Consider the following 19,211-nt stretch of genomic DNA (forward strand, 5'->3'; position numbering starts at 1 on the left):
AACTTCACATACTTCTAATAAGCATGCTAAAGATGCTCTAGAGTGACTGCATCCTGGGCTGTCTACCTGCTTCTGCCCTTTCTGTCAAGCCACCTGGTCCCTGGGCATAGCCTCCGCTGGGACCCATCCCTTGTCTGCACAGCAGGTGTGGTCCAAAAGAGGCTGCATGCAGGAGGCCAGACTGGGGGAAAGACGGGTCAGCTTTGGTGCAGGAAGCCAAGCATCTTTATAGCTGGTAGCTTTAAAAGTCTGACAGGGGCTGCTGAAAGCTCTGGACAGAAGATGGCAAAGGGATCACTATTTAATGTGCAAACGGTGACTATAAAATCCATTCCAGCTATTTCCCAAAGAGAGTTTCTTTTAAAAGCAACATACCTAACAGCTCTTAATTAAACATGGGGCAATTTTTGCAAACTCAAGGGAAGTCCAGCCTAGCTTGGGGGGGGGGGGGAGTCCATTTCACTTCCCTGTTGCTGGTGCTGGTTTCCTTTTGAGCACCACTGGGGTTGTGCTCCTGGAAGGGCCTTGCAGGAGACCTGGGAAGGAGGGGGAGGGGGGCTGCCATGGGATTTGTGCCTCAACTGGGACAGGATTGCTGAGTTCCAGGGAGGAGACCCTGGAGAGACCCCTGTTCCGTTAATATAGTAATAATCAGTAACACTCAACATTTATGAACACTCGGAAAGTTCAAAGCACTAAGCACCTATTCACACAGAATTGTATAAACACTTACAAGAACATAGCAAAGATAAGATGAAACAGTGCAAGATGCATGAGTCATCGTGAGATGGCATCAATTGGGGTTTGTTACCACAGAGTCCCCCCCCCCCCTGCAGTCGCCCTTTCCCCCAGGGGGGCTGATCTCTGTGGTCTCTGGAGAGCAGCATTGTTATTCCAGAAGATCTCCAGGCCCTCCCTGGAAGTTGCAAACCAAATGGGAGGAACACAGTAAGGCTGAGACGCTGGAGAGACCTGTGTTCAGGTAATATCATAATCAGTTAGTGACACTTAATATTCATGAACATTTGGAAAGTTCCGAAAGCTTAATGCAGAAAAACCAATTTGCTTACTAATCAATCCTCAAAATATATAGACAGTTCAAAGCACTAAGCATGTATTCGCATAGAATCGAATAAATGCTTACAAAAACAGCAAAGATAAGATTAAACAATACAAGATGCATGAGTCACCATGAGACTCCAAGGATGAAAAATCCCAATAAATGGTGGACTCTCATGGTGACTCATGCATCTTGCATTGTTTTATCTTTCCTATGGTTTTGTAAGCGAGGAGGGGAGGGTCCTCCAGGAGACATACTGCCTTAGAGGGAAAGCAGCCCCCCCCCCCCGCCCCGCAGGCAGCCGTCTTCTCCAGAGGATCTGCACTTTGTAGTTTGGGGATGAATTGTGAACTGGAGAGATCTCCGGGCCCCACCAGGAGGTTGGCCAGTCCAGCAGAGACCCTGTGGGAGGAGAACCCCCCGTCTTGCAGCCTGGGGTCCCTTGGGAGGGATAATCCAGGGCGGGGGTCCTTCGCCTTCAGCCCCCTGGCTACCCCCCACCAGCTCTGCAACCCTGATCCCTTCATAGTTCAGCCTGCTTTGAGCTTTTGGGGGTCTTCCCACTTTGAAGCTGAAAGCATTCTGGCAGTAGGATTAGCTTGGGCTGAAAGAAAGAGGTTGTGTTCCCTAACCCAAGAACTCAGCATTTCCCTGGACTTGCAAGGAAGGGCCAGGAGACCCAGAGAGGTTTTCTCTCCAGGGGGGCAACAGAAATGCCAAATGGCCTATTCCAAGAAGAGCCTGGTGCCGTCATCACTAAACCGCCCCCTTTTCTCCCCCCCCCCCCATTGAGTTTGATGGTCTTTATTCCAGGAGGGGGAGGACTCAGGAGGAGGGACCCAGCTGCAGCCTCCTTTCTCTGAGCAGCCCGGGACACCCGGGAGGAGCGCAACCCCCTGCAGCAGAGTTACTCCCGAGCAGCCCCATTGAGCAGCACAAGGCGTGGCTGACGGCAGCCCGGCTGAAGCTCCTCCAGGACACCTTTCTCCTTCCTCTGCAGCACGGAGAGGGTTAAAAGCACTGAGATGCTTGCTAGAGAGGCTGAGCAAGGAGTGAGGAGGGGGTAGGAGAGGAAGGGGGCTTTTCCCAGGGAAGGGGAGGGGTTTGCATTTGCAGGGCGAAGGAGGACTGGGAGGGGTGCAGAGAAGCTGCAGGAGGAGGGGAAAGCCTTGCAGCAGCCGGATCCCGGGAGGTCTCCTTGGAAGTAAGTCTTATAGGGGAGAGAAGCGTTTAGATCTTGGGAGGGAGAAGGGGATAATTGCAAGCCAGGGCAATTCTCTGGATGAATTCGTTGTATATTCCTTGCTTCTTTTTATTTTGGGGTTCGGGAGGGGAGGAGAGGGGGGGGTTGAGGTTGTGTGTGTGTGTATACGTATTTTCTTTTAGGCACACACTGTCTGTCTCTCTCCATCCCCTCAGGAAGAAGCCATTCTTCATAGCCCAGTGAATAAAGGCATGTTTTCAAAGACAGAGGTGAACCAAGAGAAGGGGAAGGAGATGGAAGAGCAGGACCCAGAAGGACCTGGAACTGGCAAAGGAGCAAGGAAAAGCCCACATCCCATCCAACTTGGAAGTGATGTTGAATTCTGGGAAGGGGCTGGGCCAGAGATCTTGGCTAAGGACACCATAAGCTCAGAGGTCCACTGCCAACTCTTCCGGCTGTTCCATTACGATGAAACCAATGGGCCTCTAACTGGAACTGGCAAGACAGCAAGCAAAGGACCCGATCCCACCCCGGCGGGGAGTGGTGTTGAATTCTGGGAAAGGGCTGTGCCAGAGGTCCTGGCTAAGAACACCCTGACCTCAGAAGTATGTTGCCAACGTTTCCGGCAGTTCCGCTACCATGAGGCCGATGGGCCCCGAGAGGTTTGCAGCCAGCTCCATGGACTTTGCAGCCAGTGGCTGAAGCCGGAGAGGCACACCAAGAGGCAGATCCTGGACCTGGTGATCCTGGAGCAGTTCCTGACTCTCCTGCCCCAGGAAATGCAGGGCTGGGTCAGAGGATGTGGGCCGGAGACCAGTTCCCAGGCGGTGGCCCTGGCCGAAGGTTTCCTCCTGAGTCAGGCAGAGGAGAAGAGGCAGGCAGAGCAGGTGAGGGGATTCCCTCCAGGTCTAATTCAAGTAATGATATCTGACCTTATCTTAAATTTTCCTTGCTGGGTAATTGCTCAGAGCCTCTTCTGCTAGAGAATTTCTGACCCCTGCAGATAACTCATCAGATCTGCTGATAGGAGTGTGCAGAGTGTGGGAGTGGGGCAGAATCCATTCCTTGGTCTCTTTTCCATTCCATCTCTTACCCCTCTCCCTTGCTGCTGTTTCAGATGCAGGGACCACCTTTGGAGATGGAAGCTGCAATCCCTGAGGCAGAAGGAGCTTCCTTGGAGCAGGGGCAGAGGGGGCAGGCGGTGGAGCGTGCCCAAGATGCCCTCTCCTGTGGTAAGGACTCCTTGTGCCTGGGGAGCCTGTGAATGTGATGGGTAGAGAGGTCAGGTCAGGGCGGGGGAAATGCGGATTTCTATAAGCAACACAGAGTTAACTGGTAGCACTCAATATCCACACACTGTGATGTCTCTAAAAGATCAGACAAACTCCTGGAGGACCATTGATCCCATAACTAAAAATTCATCTCTCACCTTCCTTCCCTAAAAGGTCTCAGATTCCCTGGAGAGGGGAAGGCAGGCAAACTTCGAAAGGGACCCTCCACCTTCTGGGGGAGCAGAGCTCTGAAACCACTCCCTGGGGGCCAATAATCATGGGGACATTTTCCTTTTGTGCCTGTGCTTGGAGGGTCATCTGGGGGGCTGCTGTGGGCAGCAGGGGGTGGAGTAGGGATGGCAGGCTATGGGGCCCAGCACATCTAGTTGCTTTGGTGAGGGTCTTTGGGTGGGACTTGGGACAGATGTGATGTCATGTTGAGGTTGTGTCAGGCTGAAAACCTGATTTAATTTAAATTTAATTTGCGATTTATACCCCGCCCTGTCCTGCAAGGCGGGCTCAGAGCGGCTTACAACATTAAAACGTTACAGTAACAATAAATAAAACATATCCAATTCAGCATGCCCCAGAGAAACTCTGAAAGCTCATTCCCATGACCCTAAAGTCCCCAGAATTGTTCTAGTCATGGCTGGTCCAACAGGATGGTGCTATCTCATGCTATTGCATTTCCACTCCTCATTTCCCTCCTTGTAGAGCAAACACAACTCTGACAGAAGTCTGAAATACATTGGTAGTATTTATAATTCCTAAGGCTTGTAGCTCCCTGGTGCTTCTCTTCTGCCTCTCAGAATGTAGTATAAAGTATTTTAAAAACGAGTTGAGTGTACATAGCGGAAGGTTTCACAACCCTGAGAATAGTGTGTGTGTGAACCAGGAAACAAACAAGCAAACACCCTCCCTCCCTCCCTTGTCTCAGGAACAGGCAGTGAAGAGATGCTGTTGAGCCGTTGTCTTTTCCAAGGTGTGAGAACAGCTGCTGCACCTCCAATCCAGGTAGGAGAGAAGAGTAGGGGGGACACAGCCTGGGTCCCTCCTTTCTCAGGGGAGTTTTTGCTCCTTCTGTTTCTACAAGGGGTCCGTGAGAGAGATCCTTTGAATGCTGTTGCATTTACCCATCCCAAGCATTCTTTTCTGTACCTTCCCAGATGACTCCCTTCCAGGGTGGAATCTCTGAAGAGGAGGCAATCTTCTTTTTCTTTCAGGGTCCATTTTCCTTTGAGGAGGTGGCCATCTCTTTCATGGAGGCAGAGTGGGCCCTGCTGGATCCGGGACAAAGAGCTCTGTACAGGGAAGTCATGCTGGAGAACTATGGGAACGTGGCCTCTCTGGGTAAGGATCTTTCCTGGGTGCCAAAGGTGCAACTTGCTGCCATTGTGAGGTGGAATGAATCCAAATATTGAATAGCGATGCATCATTTTGACCCCCTTCCCACCACTTGGGGCGGGGCTGCAGCTCCCTGGCAGAGCATCTCCTTTGCAAGCAAAAGGTCCCAGGTTCAGTCCCCAGCATCGCCAATGAAAAGGATCAGGTAGGAGGTGAAATGAAAGACTCTGCCTGAGACCCTGGAGAGCCAATGCTGGACTGGGTAGATGATACTGGCTCCAAGGGACCAGGGGTCTGATTCAATGTAAGGAAACTTCACATGTTCATAGAATCATAGAATTGGAACTAGCCTCCAGGGTCATCTAGTCCAACCCCTACAAAATGTAGGGGATTCAGGACCACCCTTGTTGCAAGCCCGGAGAATGGCATAAAAAAAACCCCTCCACAAACCTTGGCTAAAGTTGCTTCCTGACCTCAAAGTGGCAGTCGCATTTCCTTGGGCATGTAAGAAAAGGCCACAAGATCTAAGCACTGATGCAGTCCTTCCTTTCCACAGACCCCTTTTAAAAATAAAGTATATTAAGGATTTAAAAATAAGACATCACATAACGGCACAGTTTCTGCAGTTCAGCAACAGTGAAACAAAAATCGCCGACGGGATTCAGGGGTTGGCCTTACAGTGGCTCTCCTCGTTCCTTGATGGTCGGGAACAAAGGGTGGCAATTGGGGGTGAGCTGTCCCAGAGGCACGCGCTGGATTGTAGGGTGCCTCAGGGGGCAGTTCTTTCCCCAATGTTATTTAACATTTACATGCGCCCCCTTGCCCAGATTGCCTGGAGGCATGGGCTGGGTTGCCACCAGTACGCTGATGACACCCAGCTCTATCTACTCATGGACGGACGGCCCGACTATGTCCCAGAAAACCTGGACCGGGCATTACAAGCCGTGGCTAGATGGCTCAGGCTGAGTAGGCTGAAACTAAATCCAGCGAAGACAGAGGTCCTTTGCTTGGGTCGCCGCAGTCTGGGGGGGGGGGGGAATTCCCCTTCCAGCCCTTGACGGTGTGCCACTGACAATGGCGCACAGGGTCAGGAGCTTGGGGGTACTACTTGAGCCTGCCTTAACTATGGAGGCCCAGGTAGCAGCCACTGCTAAGTCCGCATTTTTTCATCTTAGGCGGGCGAGGCAGTTGGCTCCCTTCCTGGAGCAGGACGATCTAGCAACAGTGATCCATGCAACGGTCACCTCAAGGTTGGATTACTGTAATGCCCTCTACATGGGGCTGCCCCTGTGTCGAACCCGGAAGTTGCAGCTAGTGCAGAACGCCGCCTCTCGGCTGCTACTAGGGCTCCCTAGACGGGAGCACATTCAGCCGGGCCTTCGGGGGCTGCACTGGCTGCCAATAATATACCGAGTCCGGTACAAGGTGCTGGTTATTACCTTTAAAGCCCTATATGGTCTAGGACCTGCCTACCTTAGGGACCGTCTCTTCCCATATGTTCCCCAGAGAGTGCTGCGTTCTGGCTCCCAAAATCTGCTCGTAATCCCCAGGCCAAAGGAGGCCTGGTTGAAGTCAGCCAGGGACAGGGCCTTCTCAATAACAGCTCCTTGCTGGTGGAACCAGATACCGGAGGAGGTCAGGGCCCTGCGGGATATTGGACAATTCCACAGGGCCTGTCAGACATTCCTCTTCCGGTTGGCCTATAACTGACCGGTATCAAAACCACCAAAATACTGAAGGAAGGTGATAGATAGCGTAGTGCTGGATTGATGTACTGATTTTTAATGTATTTTAATGTTTTAATCTCTTAATTATATAAATTGTTATTGTATTTAAAATTTGAATTTTATTGTTACAATCTCCGTGTTGTAAGCCGCTCTGAGCCCGCTTCAGTGGGGTAGGGCAGGATATAAATCAAATCAAATCAAATAAATAAATAAAAGCTAACTATTCTAAGATAGGAAGCACCTAAACGGCATTTCTTGTTGCAGCATCAGTATTGCAACTGGAGCCTAATGTACTCCAGAGAGATGTATTCATCATGATGCAGCAAGGGAACATGCAGGTGTACTAGCATCCCAGGAGCATGAAGTTAGCCTGGCTTCCCTCTCATCCATGCCCATATTATAGTTTCTGTCTCTCTAGGATCAGGTGGTATGAATGACCCAATCAGAGGTCCTTCTGGATGGAATTTTCCAGCATCTGCAGTGCTGGCACTCCCACTAGGCAAACTGGGTGGTTGCCTAGGGCGCCAGCAGGGCAGCGGTGGCAAATTTGACCTCCCCCCCTCCTCCAAGGCAAAGGCCTACATTGCCCCCCGCCTCCTCCTCCCTTCCTTCCCCACCCCATGTCAATTTCAATGCCTCTCCCATTCAGGAAGTGGGGAGGGGAGGAGTCAGCGGCAGTGGGGGCGCCTTTTCAGGAGGCTGGTCCTGACAGATTGTGAGCACGGCCCCGTGGTGCGGTTTTACCTGCTGATCAAGTGATCAGCGGAGGGAGGGCTTTCAATAGCCAGAACGTGGCGCTAGAGCCAGTTCCGACATTGAAATCGGCATGGGGTGGGGAAGGGAAGTAGGGGAGGAGGAGTCTCGGCGGGGAGGGGGGGCATGGAGCTGTGGGGGAGGGTGCCAGGCAGTGAGTCTGCCTTAGGAGCCATGGGGCATCGGACCACCCCTGAGCATCCTCATCCCCTCACCCTCCTGTTTGCAGGACAGGATAAAGATTCTCACGATTAACCAATGACCACGTTCTGGGATCTGGCCTTAAAAGAAATGATGATGTGAACTGCAGGGAGGCTCAAATTAAGAACACCCACAAATCACACCAGACCATGTGAAAATATCTGTAACCCTTGGAGGAACTAGGATTCTATGCTATTCTGCATATACTGGTTCAGATTCCGGGCTTTGATCTGGACTGTGGTGCTGACCTTCCAGAAGAATTTTTAGTCTTTAATTTCTTTCTCTCTCTCTGTCTTCCTCTCTCTCTGCAAAAGAAGCCAAAAGTATAAGAGAAACTGGCGGAGAAAGAGAACGGCCTTGCATTTGAAGACAGATTGCAGGGTTCTTCTAGAGCGGTGTTTCCCAACTGCAGGGTCAGGACCCAGCACTGGGCCATGCCGGCCTCAGTGCCAGGTCGCGGGGCCACCGGTGGCCTGCCATCCCCGCACCTCCTCCCCACAGCATTGCACCCCCCTCTTGACTCCTCCCTTCCTCCCTCCCCCCACAGGTCAGTTTCAGGCTGGTTAAGGCGCCCTTCCCCCCCTCCCCGGCGGGGAAAATGCCGCTGAACTCTCACTCAGCGCAGGGGCAGGTCAAACGAACGTCCGAAAAGGCTGCTGCTGCTGCTCCCTCCCCCATGCTCCCTTCCCATCCAGGAAGTGCGGGGGAGAGAGCAGCAGTGGTGTCCTTTTCGGACATACGTTCAACCTGCTGACAGCCTGCACCCGCGCTGAGTGAGAGCTCAGTACGTTTTCCGCGCCTAGAGGGGGGGAGGGGCGCCTTAACCAGCCTGAAACTGACCTTGGGGGGGAAGGGAGGAGGAAGCGGGGGGGGGGGGCGGAACTAGGCCTACTTCCCTTGGCCAGCTGAGGTCAGGGGACCCAGGCCTGCTTGTGCTGCTAGAGTCAGCAGTTTAAAAGGTGTTGCTCCCATCCCGTTTCTTTCCATTTTTCTTTTTCTTTCTTTCTTTCTTTCTTTCTTTCTTTCTTTCTTTCTTTCTTTCTTTCTTTCTTTCTTTCTTTCTTTCTTTCTTTCTTTCTTTCTTTCTTTCTTTCTTTCTTTCTTCCTTTTGTCCCTCCTTTCTTTCACTCCTTCCCTCCCTTTTTCTTCCTTCCTATTTCCTTTCTCATTCTTTCTTTTTTCTCTGTTTCCAACTCTCTCCCCTTCCCTCCCTTTCGTTCTTTCTTACTTTTTTTCTGTCTGTCTGTCTGTTATTCCGTATTTGCTTTATTTCCCACTCCCCTTCCTCTCTCTCTCTGTCAGTTAGTCTTTTCCCCTATCTCCCTCCCTCCCTCCCTCCCTTGCCATTGCTAATCTGAGTAGAGTGGGGTGGAGTGGGTGGGAAGAAGATTGAAATGCCCTGCCACCTCATGTTTTCCCAGGCTGCCATTTCATGTTTTCCTTTCTTTCTCTCTTTCTGTCTTTTTCTCTCTCTACCCCCTCTCTCCTTCCCCCCCTGCCATTTCATGTTTTCCCAGGCTGAGCATTTTATCGTTTTAGTTTTCTGCTGTGTGATCCTTGTGCTTTTTTATTGATGTTTTATTTTAAAAATTGCAACGCAAAATCCCACTATTCTACTACTTTTCGTAAACAAAACATTGCAATAGTTTTAGTCTTGTTTGTACATCATTTCCTTTCTCCCGCCTCCACCCTCAAAGTCTCCTGGCTCCACTCCCAAATTTTAGTGGGCCACGAAGGAGAAGTGTAAAAATAACCGGGCCACAGTGGGAAAAAGTTTGGGAAACGCTGTTCTAGAGGCTCCCAAGAGCATGTCTCCTTCCCAAATGAGTTGGTTCAGAGTGAGTGACCTTCACTCTTATGTCAAGAGAATGGGCCAGAAGTAACTGTAGGAGATTCCTGATTCCCTTCTAAGCCACATTTGGTCTGGAACAATCATAGAGGCCGGTGGGTAAGGAGGGAGAGAGGCCTTAATCTGGAGGCTCAGAAACTCCTTCTGGGCAAGAGTTCAGCTGAAGTTCTTCATGGGTGGGGGAGGTATCCTTAAATACCAGATATTCTTGGGGGAAGGTGGAGGGGTGGCTAAGATCAGTCCAGCTGGATGAAGCCAAAGGGCCATCAGTCCTTTCCTCCTGCAGACCCATAGACGCCTTCGGATCTTCTCAGCCTTCCCAAGTGCTAACAGTTTCTCTCTCTTTATTCCAGCAGAGGATGATCAGAGGAATGAGGAGGGTGAGAAACTTCATCAGGAAATGCCAGATGGAGTTAAAAATGAAGACTTTAACAAAAATGTCAGGAATCAAATCACAGTGAAGAGAAAGAAAGGTGGCTATATGGCTGAGAAGCGTGATGGAAGACAGTGGAATATATATTTTCCAAAGCACAGAAAAATGAAAGCAAGCAAATCCATTCAGTGCAGAAAGTATTTCAGAAATAGATCACAGCTTCTTGCACATCAAAGAATAAAGAAACAGGGGACACCTGAATGCTCAGAGACAAAACATAAATTCAGTCTCAGTGATAATATTAAGCAGCATCAGAAAACTCACACAGGGGAGAAACCTTTTGAATACTCAAAGTGTGGACAGAGATTTGGTATGAGTGGCAGTCTTCAATATCATCAGAAGACCCACACATGGGAGAAGCCTTTTGAATGCTTGGAGTGTGCAAAGAGATTTAGTACGAGTGGCAGTCTTCAAAAGCATCAGAGAACCCACACAGGAGAGAAGCCTTTTGAATGCTCAGTGTGTGGAAAGAGATTCAGTCAGAGTGGCAGTCTTCAATATCATCAGAAGACCCACACAGGGGAGAAGCCTTTTGAATGCTCAGAGTGTGGAAAGAGATTCAATCGGAATGGCCATCTTGAAACGCATCAGAGAACCCACACAGGGGAGAAGCCTTTTGAATGCTGGGAGTGTGGAAAGAGATTTAGCACGAGTTGGGATCTTCAAAGGCATCAGAGAATCCACACAGGGGAGAAGCCTTTTGAATGCTCAGAGTGTGGAAAGAGATTCATGTGGAGTGCCAGTCTTCAAACACATCAGAGAACCCACAAAGGGGAGAAGCCTTTTGAATGCTTGGAGTGTGGAAAGAGATTTAGTATGAGTGGCGATCTTCAAAAGCATCAGAGAACCCACAACAGGGAAAAACCTTTTGAATGCTCAGAGTTTGGAATGAGATTCCTGTGGAGTGGCAGTCTTCAAAATCATCAGAGAACCCACACAGGGGAGAAGCCTTTTGAATGCTCAGAGTGTGGAAAGAGATTCATGTGGAGTGGCAGTCTTCAAAGGCATCAGAGAACCCACACAGGGGAGAAGCCTTTTGAATGCTTGGAGTGTGGAAAGAGATTTAGTGCAAGTGGCAGTCTTCAATATCATCAGAGAGCCCACACAGGGGAGAAGCCTTTTGAATGCTTGGAGTGTGGAAAGAGACTTTGTACAAGTGGCAGTCTTCAAAGTCATCAGAGAACCCACACAGGGGAGAAGCCTTTTGAATGCTTGGAGTGTGGAAAGAGATTCAGTCAGAGTGGCAATCTTCAAAGTCATCAGAGAACCCATACAGGGCAGAAGCCTTTTGATGGTTCAATGTGTGGAAAGAGATGCAGTGAGAGTGGCAGTCTTCAAATGCATCAAGGAACCCACACAGGGGAGAAGCCTTTTGAATGCTCAGAGTGTAGAAAGAGATTTAGTACGAGTTGGGATCTTCAAAGGCATCAGAGAATCCACACAGGGGAGAAGCCTTTTGAATGCTCAGAGTGTGGAAAGAGATTCATGTGGAGTGCCAGTCTTCAAACACATCAGAGAATCCACAAAGGGGAGAAGCCTTTTGAATGCTTGGAGTGTGGAAAGAGATTCGTGTGGAGTGGAAGTCTTCAGAAGCATCAAAGAATCCACACAGGAGAGAAGCCTTTTGAATGCTCAGAGTGTGGGAAGAGATTCATTCAGAGTGGCAGTCTTCAAACACATCAGAGAACCCACACAGGGGAGAAGCCTTTTGAATGTTCAGTGTGTGGAAAGAGATGCAGTGAGAGTGGCAGTCTTCAAATGCATCAAAGAACCCACACAGGGGAGAAGCCTTTTGAATGTTCAGAGTGTGGAAAGAGATTCAGTCAGAGTGGCAGTCTTCAAATGCATCAAAGAACCCACACAGGGGAGAAGCCTTTTGAATGTTCAACGTGTGGAAAGAGATTCAGTCAGAGTGGCAGTCTTCAAAAGCATCAGAGAACCCACACAGGGGAGAAGCCTTTTGAATGCTCAGTGTGTGGAAAGAGATTCAGTCAGAGTGGCAGTCTTCAAACGCATCAGAGAACCCACACAGGGGAAAAGCCTTTTGAATGCTTGGTGTGTGGAAAGAGATTTAGCATGAGTGGACATCTTCAAAGGCATCAGAGAACCCACACAGGGGAGAAGCCTTTTGAATTCTCAGAGTGTGGAAAGAGATTCATTATGAGTGATAATCTTCAAGAGCACCAGAGAACCCACACAGGGGAGAAATCTTGTGAATTTTCACTGGGTGGACAGAGATTTTGTATGAGTGGCAGTCTTCAGTGTCATCAGAAGACCCACACAGGGGAGAAGGCTTTTGAGTGTTCAGAGTGTGGAAAGAGATTCATGTGGAGTGGAAGTCTTCAGAAGCATCAGAGAATCCACACAGGAGAGAAGCCTTTTGAATGCTCAGAGTGTGGAAAGAGATTTAATCGGAGTGGCAACCTTCAAACACATCAGAGAACCCACACAGGGGAGAAGCCTTTTGAATGCTCAGAGTGTGGAAAGAGATTTGGTTCACGTGGTGATCTTCAAAAGCATCAGAGAACCCACACAGGGGAGAAACCTTTTGAATGCTCAGAGTGTGGAAAAAGATTCAGTACAAGTAGCAATCTTCACAAACATTATAGAACCCACACAGAGGAGAAACCTTTTGAGTGCTCAGAGTGTGGAAAGAGATTTAGTCAGAATGGCGATCTTCAACAGCATCAGATAACCCACACAGGGGAGAAGCCTTTTGGCTGCTCTAGAGTGCTGAAAGAGATTCAGTCTGAGGGAGAATCTTCAAGAACATCAGAGAACACACACAGGGTAGAAGCTTTTGAATGCTCAATGTCAGATGCTGCCTTTGCTGCGCCTGGAATTGTGAGTGGCCATGATGGAGGCTTTCATGACACAGGGACATCATCCCAATGAATGAGACTCCTCCCCAACTGAACGTGCTGATGAGCTATTGGCCCATCACCCTCCCTTACCACAGTGGCAGCTGTTATCCCAGAGGTCCAGATGACGCAAAGGGAGCTGATGATGGGATACGCCCCAGAAGAATGTGGGCAGCCTACTGCATTGAATAATCTGTACATGAGAGAAAATGCTCAAATTGTGGAAAGAGATTCAGTGTGAGTGGCCATCTTCAGCGACATCATAGTATCGTAGAGCTGGAAGGGACTTCCAGGGTCATCTAGTCCAACCCCCTGTACAATGCAGGAAACTCACAAACCCCTCCGCCCTAAATTCACAGGATCGTCATCACTGTCAGATGGCCATCTAGCCTTTTTAAAGACCTCCAAGGAAGGAGAGCCCACCACCTCCTGAAGGGGAGCCTGTTCCACTGAGGAACCGCTCTAACGGTCAGGAAGTTCTTCCTAATGTTGAGCCGGAAACTCTTTTTTGATTTAATTTCAACCCATTGGTTCTGGTCCTGCCTTCTGGGGCCATCAAAGATCCCAAACAGGAGAGAAACCTTTGGAGTGCTCAGATTGTTAAAAGAGATTCAGTCATTTGGACAATTTTGAAAAATCTATGCAACCTCTCTAGGGAAGAAATTCACAGACTGTAGAAGTGATTCTGTTGCAGAGGCACCCTTCGATGGCATCTAAGAATCCACGCAGGGAAGACACAGTTTTCATGTTTGGAGCATTGGAAGAGACTCCATTAGAGCAGTACTCTTCTTTTCTACTGCATCGAGGAGCCCACACATGGAGCATCTATGTAACTGCTTAGCTTGCAGAAAGAGTTTTTTACCTCTTTCACACCCAAAAGACAACTACAGACCATTAAAAGAAAGGAAAAGATGTAAACTGCTTCAAAAGACTTGAGTCTATCCAAGAAACCTTACCCTACTCAGGAACAAATGTTACAAGCGCGCGAACTGTGAAAAGAATATTAGCCATGTTCAAACCCTCAAAAACATCCCACGGAGAAGGAAGCAAGGATGGGCAATGGGATCGCTAGGTGGAAGAATCATTGTCAGGTACAAGTCCCTGGCAATGGTTGGGTTTTAGATCTCTGATTCAGAAACAACCAAGCGGTTTTCTTGTTAGTATTATCAGTGCTAATGAATGGTCAGTTACTAAAAGCATATACATGTATCCACATATATATTCATATAATTACTATTATAGTATACATGAATATATGTGAATGTATTGTGTGTGTGTGTGTGTGTGTGTGTGTGTTTTGGCCACTGTGTGATACAGAGTGTTGGACTGGATGGGCCAGTGGCCTGATCCAACATGGCTTCTCTTAGGTTCTTATGTGACACAGAGTGTTGGACTGGATGGGCCATGGGCCTGATCAAACATGGCTTCTCTTATGTTCTTACGTGACACAGAGTGTTGGACTGGATGGGCCATTGGTCTGATCCAACATGGCTTCTCTTATGTTCTTCTGTGACACAGAGTGTTGGACTGGATGGGCCATTGGCCTGATTCAACATGGCTTCTCTTATGTTGAATATATATGAATATATGTGAATATGTAAATAGTATAACTACTATTTACATATGTTCATGTATTCATATCTGTATTTCCACCTGTATTGTTTTATATAGTTATGTATGTAACTATCCACATAAATTCACGACTGCATTAATCTCTGCCTTTTATTATCAGCATTGATTAATCTTTATATATTAGAACATAAGAGAAGCCATGTTGGATCAGGCCAATGGCCCCTCCAGTCCAACACTCTGAGTCACATAAGAGAAGCCATGTTGGATCAGGCCAATGGCCCATCCAGTCCAACACTCTGAGTCACATAAGAACAGAAGAAAAGCCATGTCGGACCAGGCCAATGGCCCATCCATTCCAACACTCCATTGTCACACAGTGGCAAACCCCCCCCCCAACAGGTGCCATCAGGAGGTCCACCAGTGGGGCCAGGACACTACAAGTCCTCCCACTGTTGCCCCCCCAAAGGACCAAGAATACAAAGCATCACTTGCCCCAGACAGAGAGTTCCATCTATACCTTGCAGCTAATAGGCACTGATGGTCCTCTGCTCCACATGTTGATCCAGTCCCCTCTTGAAGCCATCTATGCTTTTACTGCCACCACCTCCTATAGCAGTGAATTCCGTGTGTTACTCATCCTTTGGGTGAAGGACTTTTATCCATTCTAAGCTGATTGCGCAACAATTTCTTTGAGTACCCACGAGTTCTTGCATCGCGAGAAAGGCAGAAAAGTACTTCTGTCTCTACCTTCTCTCTTCCATGCATAATCTTGAAAACCTCATGTTACCCCTCAGTCGACGTTTTTCAAAGCTGAAGAGCTCCAACTGTTTTATCCTTTCTTCATAGGGAAAGTGTTCCAACCGTTTAATCAATCTAGTTACCCTTTCCTGCACTTTTTCTAATGCCATGGTATGTTTTTTGAGGTGCGTTGACCTGAATTGTACACAGTGTTCCAAATGAGACTGCACCATTGATTTAAACAGCAGCATTATGATATAATTCCCAATGGGCAAGTGTGGACTCCATTTTCTTCTTATGGGCAAGTGTGGTCTCCCTTATTGACAATGGGAGAGCCTGGTGTTCATTATTCCCTAAGGGCAAGTATGGCCTCACTTATTACCTGTGGGCAAGACTACTTCCCATTATTGCCTATGGGCAAGTATGGATTCTCCATTAGCAATCATGTAGAAGAAGAAGAGGTTGGTAAATGTGATTTGGATCCTGTTACCGTTAGGTGGATCTGTAAGTGTTTGACAGATCGCACCCAAAGAGTGCTTGTGAATGGTTCCTCATCCTCTTGGAGAGGAATGACAAGTGGAGTGGCTCAAGGATCTGTCCTGAGACCTGCTTTGTTCAACATCTTTATAAATGATTTGGATAAAGGAATAGAGGGAATGCTTATTAAATTTGCAGATGGTACTAAATTGGGAGGGGTTGCAAATACAGTAGAAGAAAGAAACAGGATACAGGATGATCTTGACAGGCTGGAAAATTGGGCTGAAACCAATAAAATGAATTTTAACAGGGATAAATATAAAGTTCTGCATTTAGGTAAGAATAATCCCACACATGGTTATAGAATAGGGGAGATTCGTCTGGGCAGTAGTATGTGTGAAATGGATCTAGGAGTCTTAGTGGACCATACACTGAACATGAGCCAACAGTGTGAGGCGGTGGCTAAAAAGGCAAATGCAATATTGGGCTGTGTTAACAGAAGTCTAGTGTCCGGATCACATGAAGAGATGGTACTTTACTCTGCTCTGGTAAAACCTCACCTGGAGTATTGTGTTTGGTTTTGGACACCACATTTTAAGAAGGATAGAGTGTCAGCATTGGGTTCTTTAAGAGAACCTTTGGACTGCCTATAACTGCCTCTACCGTCTTTACCCAAATATATCTGTTTGACCGGCTGTTTGGAGTTTGTCTTTCTAGCACAGCAGCTGCTGCTGCACTTATCAGGGTACTCAAACCGAAGAACTTCCCACACACACTGTCAAAGAGACAAACTGGAACAGGTCCAGAGGAGAGCGACGAAGATGGGTGAGGGGTCTGGAGACCAAGTCCTATGAGGAAAGGTTGAAGGAGCTGGGGATGTTTAGCCTGGAGAGGAGGCGACTGAGAGGTGATAATAATAATAATAATAATAATAATAATAATAATAATAACAATAACAACAACAACTTTTTATTTGTATCCCGCCCTCCCCACAAGCAGGCTCAGGGTGGCTCACAACATGTGAATACAGTATACAATAAAACCATGCGCAATCAATTATAAATTCATATACAATTTCGATATAAAATCATCCTTAAAATCATTAAAATTACATTAAACTTAAGATTATGGTGCTATAATTAAGATTTTTCATAAAATCCAGTGATTAAAACATAAAACATAGAACATATCCAACAGGACTTTCTTGGCTCGGTTTATGTGAAGGCTATTTTAAAGAGGTGGGTCTTACAGGCCCTGTGGAATTGATCTAAGCATCGCAGGGCCCGTACCTCCTCCGGGAGTTGGTTCCACAGTAGGGGGGCCGCTACAGAGAAGGCCCGATCCCGGGTGGACTTCAATCTGGCCTCCTTTGGCCCAGGGATATTCAGCTGGTTCTTTCCAGCTGACCTCAGCGCTCTCTGGGGTTCATGCGGGGAGCGACGGTCCCTCAAGGATCACCATCTTCAAGTACTTGAAGGGCTGTCATATAGAGGATGGGGTGGGATTGTTTTCTATGGTCCCAGAAGGTAGGACCAGAACCAATGGGTTGAAATTAAATCAAAAGAGTTTCCGGCTGAACTTCCTGACGTGTTAGAGTGGTTCCTCGGTGGAACAGGCTTCCTCATTGGGAGGTGGTGGGCTCTCCTTCCTTGGAGGTTATTAAACTGAGGCTGGATGGCCATCTGACAGCAATGTGGATCCTGTGAACTTAGGGAGAGGATTTTTTTTTAATTTCCTGCATTGTGCAGGGGGTTGGGCTAGATGACCCTGGAGGTCCCTTCCAACTATTATTCTATGATTCTAAGAAGACGATATTGGACTTACATCCTGCCCTTCACTCTGAGTCTCAGAGCGGCTTACAATCTCCTTTACCTTCCTCCCCTACAAGAGACCCCCTGTGAGGCAGGTGGGGCTGAGAGAACGCTAACAGAAGCTGCCCTTTTACAGAAGTGGAGGACTGGGGAATCAACCCCGGTTCTCCCAGATAAGCAGAGCCGGCCCTGCCGCTAGGCAATGTAGGCAACTACCTCGAGCGCTGAGCTCCCCGGGGTTTCAAACTGGCTGCCACCCACATGACTGCAAACACAGTCTTGCAGCAGTCCCGGGGAGTCTAAGAGCTTTCTCCCTGCCTTTTCCCCTCCCGCCAGAGAGGGCGCTGCTCTCATCATCTGACTGACTCGAGCCTTCTCCATAGGTGCAGCTGGAGCCTCCTGACCGCATGCTCTACCTGCCTTTCCTCCTTTTGTCTTCTGCACCAGGGGTGGCCAACGGTAGCACTCCAGATGTCTTTTGCCTACAACTCCTGTTCTTGCTGAGGTCCCCTTACCCTGCTTCGCCCCCCCTCTGTGGGGCAAGGGGGAGTGTAGTTTGGTGAAATGGCTAAGTGCAGGGACTCTTATCTGGGAGAACCGGGTTTTATTCCCCACTTCTCCACTTGCAGCTGCTGGAATGGCGCTGGGTCAGCCATAACTCTCGCAGAGCTGTCCTTGAAAGGGTAGCTGCTGTGAGAGCTCTCTCAGTCACACCCACCTCACCGGGTGTCTGTTGTGGGGGAGGAAGGGAAAGGAGATTGTAGGCCACTCTGAGTCTCTGTCCTTGAAAGGGCAGCTGCTGTGAGAGCCCTCTCAGCCCCACCCACCTCACAGGGTGTCTGTTGTGGGGGAAGGAGGGAAAGGAGATTGTAGGCCGCTCTGAGACTCTGTCCTTGAAAGGGCAGCTGCTGTGAGAGCCCTCTCAGCCCCACCCACCTCACAGGGTGTCTGTTGTGGGGGAGGAAGGGAAAGGAGACTGTAGGCCACTCTGAGCCTCAGTCCTTGAAAGGGCAGCTGCTGTGAGAGCCCTCTCAGCCCCACCCACCTGGAGACCTGCTCTAACAACAGAGCATCGCCAGACTGCAGAGATCAGCCCCCCTGCAGAAAAGGTGGCATCAGAACCCTGTTGATCCCCTCCTGCCCCCAAACCCCGTCTTCCCAGCTTTCATACACCCCCCCCCATCTCCCACCGCACAGGATGGGGGGGGGGGGCGCAGAAAACGGCTTCCTTCCTCCTGTATTTAAGAGCGAGCCCCTGAGGCCTCCTCTCCCCCACCGCCCGTTCTTCTGCGGTCCTTATTCTAAGGAGCTGCTGGGATTCAGCTTCAGCCTCCTTTCCCTGGATCTCCCGTGCAGAGTTACTCCCGAGCAGCCCCATGGAGCAGCACTGCAGATGGCAGCCTTGCTTCTCCTGGAGAGGACAGGAAGGCACAGGTGGCGTTCCTCTGCAGCACCGAACGGGTTAACGCCAGAAAGCCATTGGCTACAGAGGCCAAGCAGGGAATGCATGGGGGGGGGGGGAGGTCGGAGAAGAGGAGGGGCTCTTGCTTGCTTTCGTTGCCTGTACACGCATGCGCAGGGGAAGGGGTTTGCTTCCAGACTGGGAAAGAGAACGGGAAGCGCTGCAGAGAAGCTGAAGCGGAGAATAGCAGCGCAGCAGGAGCCTGGGAAACGTTACTTAAAAGTAAGCTACGTGAAGAGGGGGCGGGGAATAAGCTTTTAGATGGTGGGTGGGAGGCGGGGATCATGCATGCCAAGCCAGGGCTGCCCTAAATTGGCCAACTTCCAGTTGGGAAATTTCTGGTGAGGGGGGGGGGGAACCTCAGAAGGGAAGAAGACGACAGAGTCCTCCCTCCCACTCCTTGCTCAGCCTCTCTAGCAAACAGCTCTGCTGCTTTAGTCCTCCGAGC

The 19,211-nt window shown here is 49.2% G+C and overlaps 2 protein-coding genes across 2 annotated transcripts in view; one reads left to right on the top strand and one right to left on the bottom strand.

Moving 5' to 3' along the window:
- LOC132572129 (zinc finger protein OZF-like) overlaps window positions 1–19,211 on the bottom strand; it is a 1,123,325-nt gene that overhangs the window by 993,396 nt on the left and 110,718 nt on the right. The gene's annotated exons all lie outside the window — the stretch shown is intronic.
- Window positions 1–19,211, top strand: part of LOC132570934 (zinc finger protein 208-like) — a gene marked incomplete at its 5' end in the record, with an annotated part of 56,369 nt that overhangs the window by 26,241 nt on the left and 10,917 nt on the right. Inside the window, 4 exons of the mRNA XM_060237570.1 lie at window positions 2,692–2,698; window positions 10,244–11,183; window positions 11,271–12,054; window positions 18,881–18,985. Coding sequence (XP_060093553.1) covers window positions 2,692–2,698; window positions 10,244–11,183; window positions 11,271–12,054; window positions 18,881–18,985 — 1,836 coding nt within the window. The remainder of the gene's footprint in view (window positions 1–2,691; window positions 2,699–10,243; window positions 11,184–11,270; window positions 12,055–18,880; window positions 18,986–19,211) is intronic.

Source organism: Heteronotia binoei, chromosome 5, assembly GCF_032191835.1.
Source record: "Heteronotia binoei isolate CCM8104 ecotype False Entrance Well chromosome 5, APGP_CSIRO_Hbin_v1, whole genome shotgun sequence".
Lineage (NCBI taxonomy): Eukaryota > Metazoa > Chordata > Lepidosauria > Squamata > Gekkonidae > Heteronotia > Heteronotia binoei.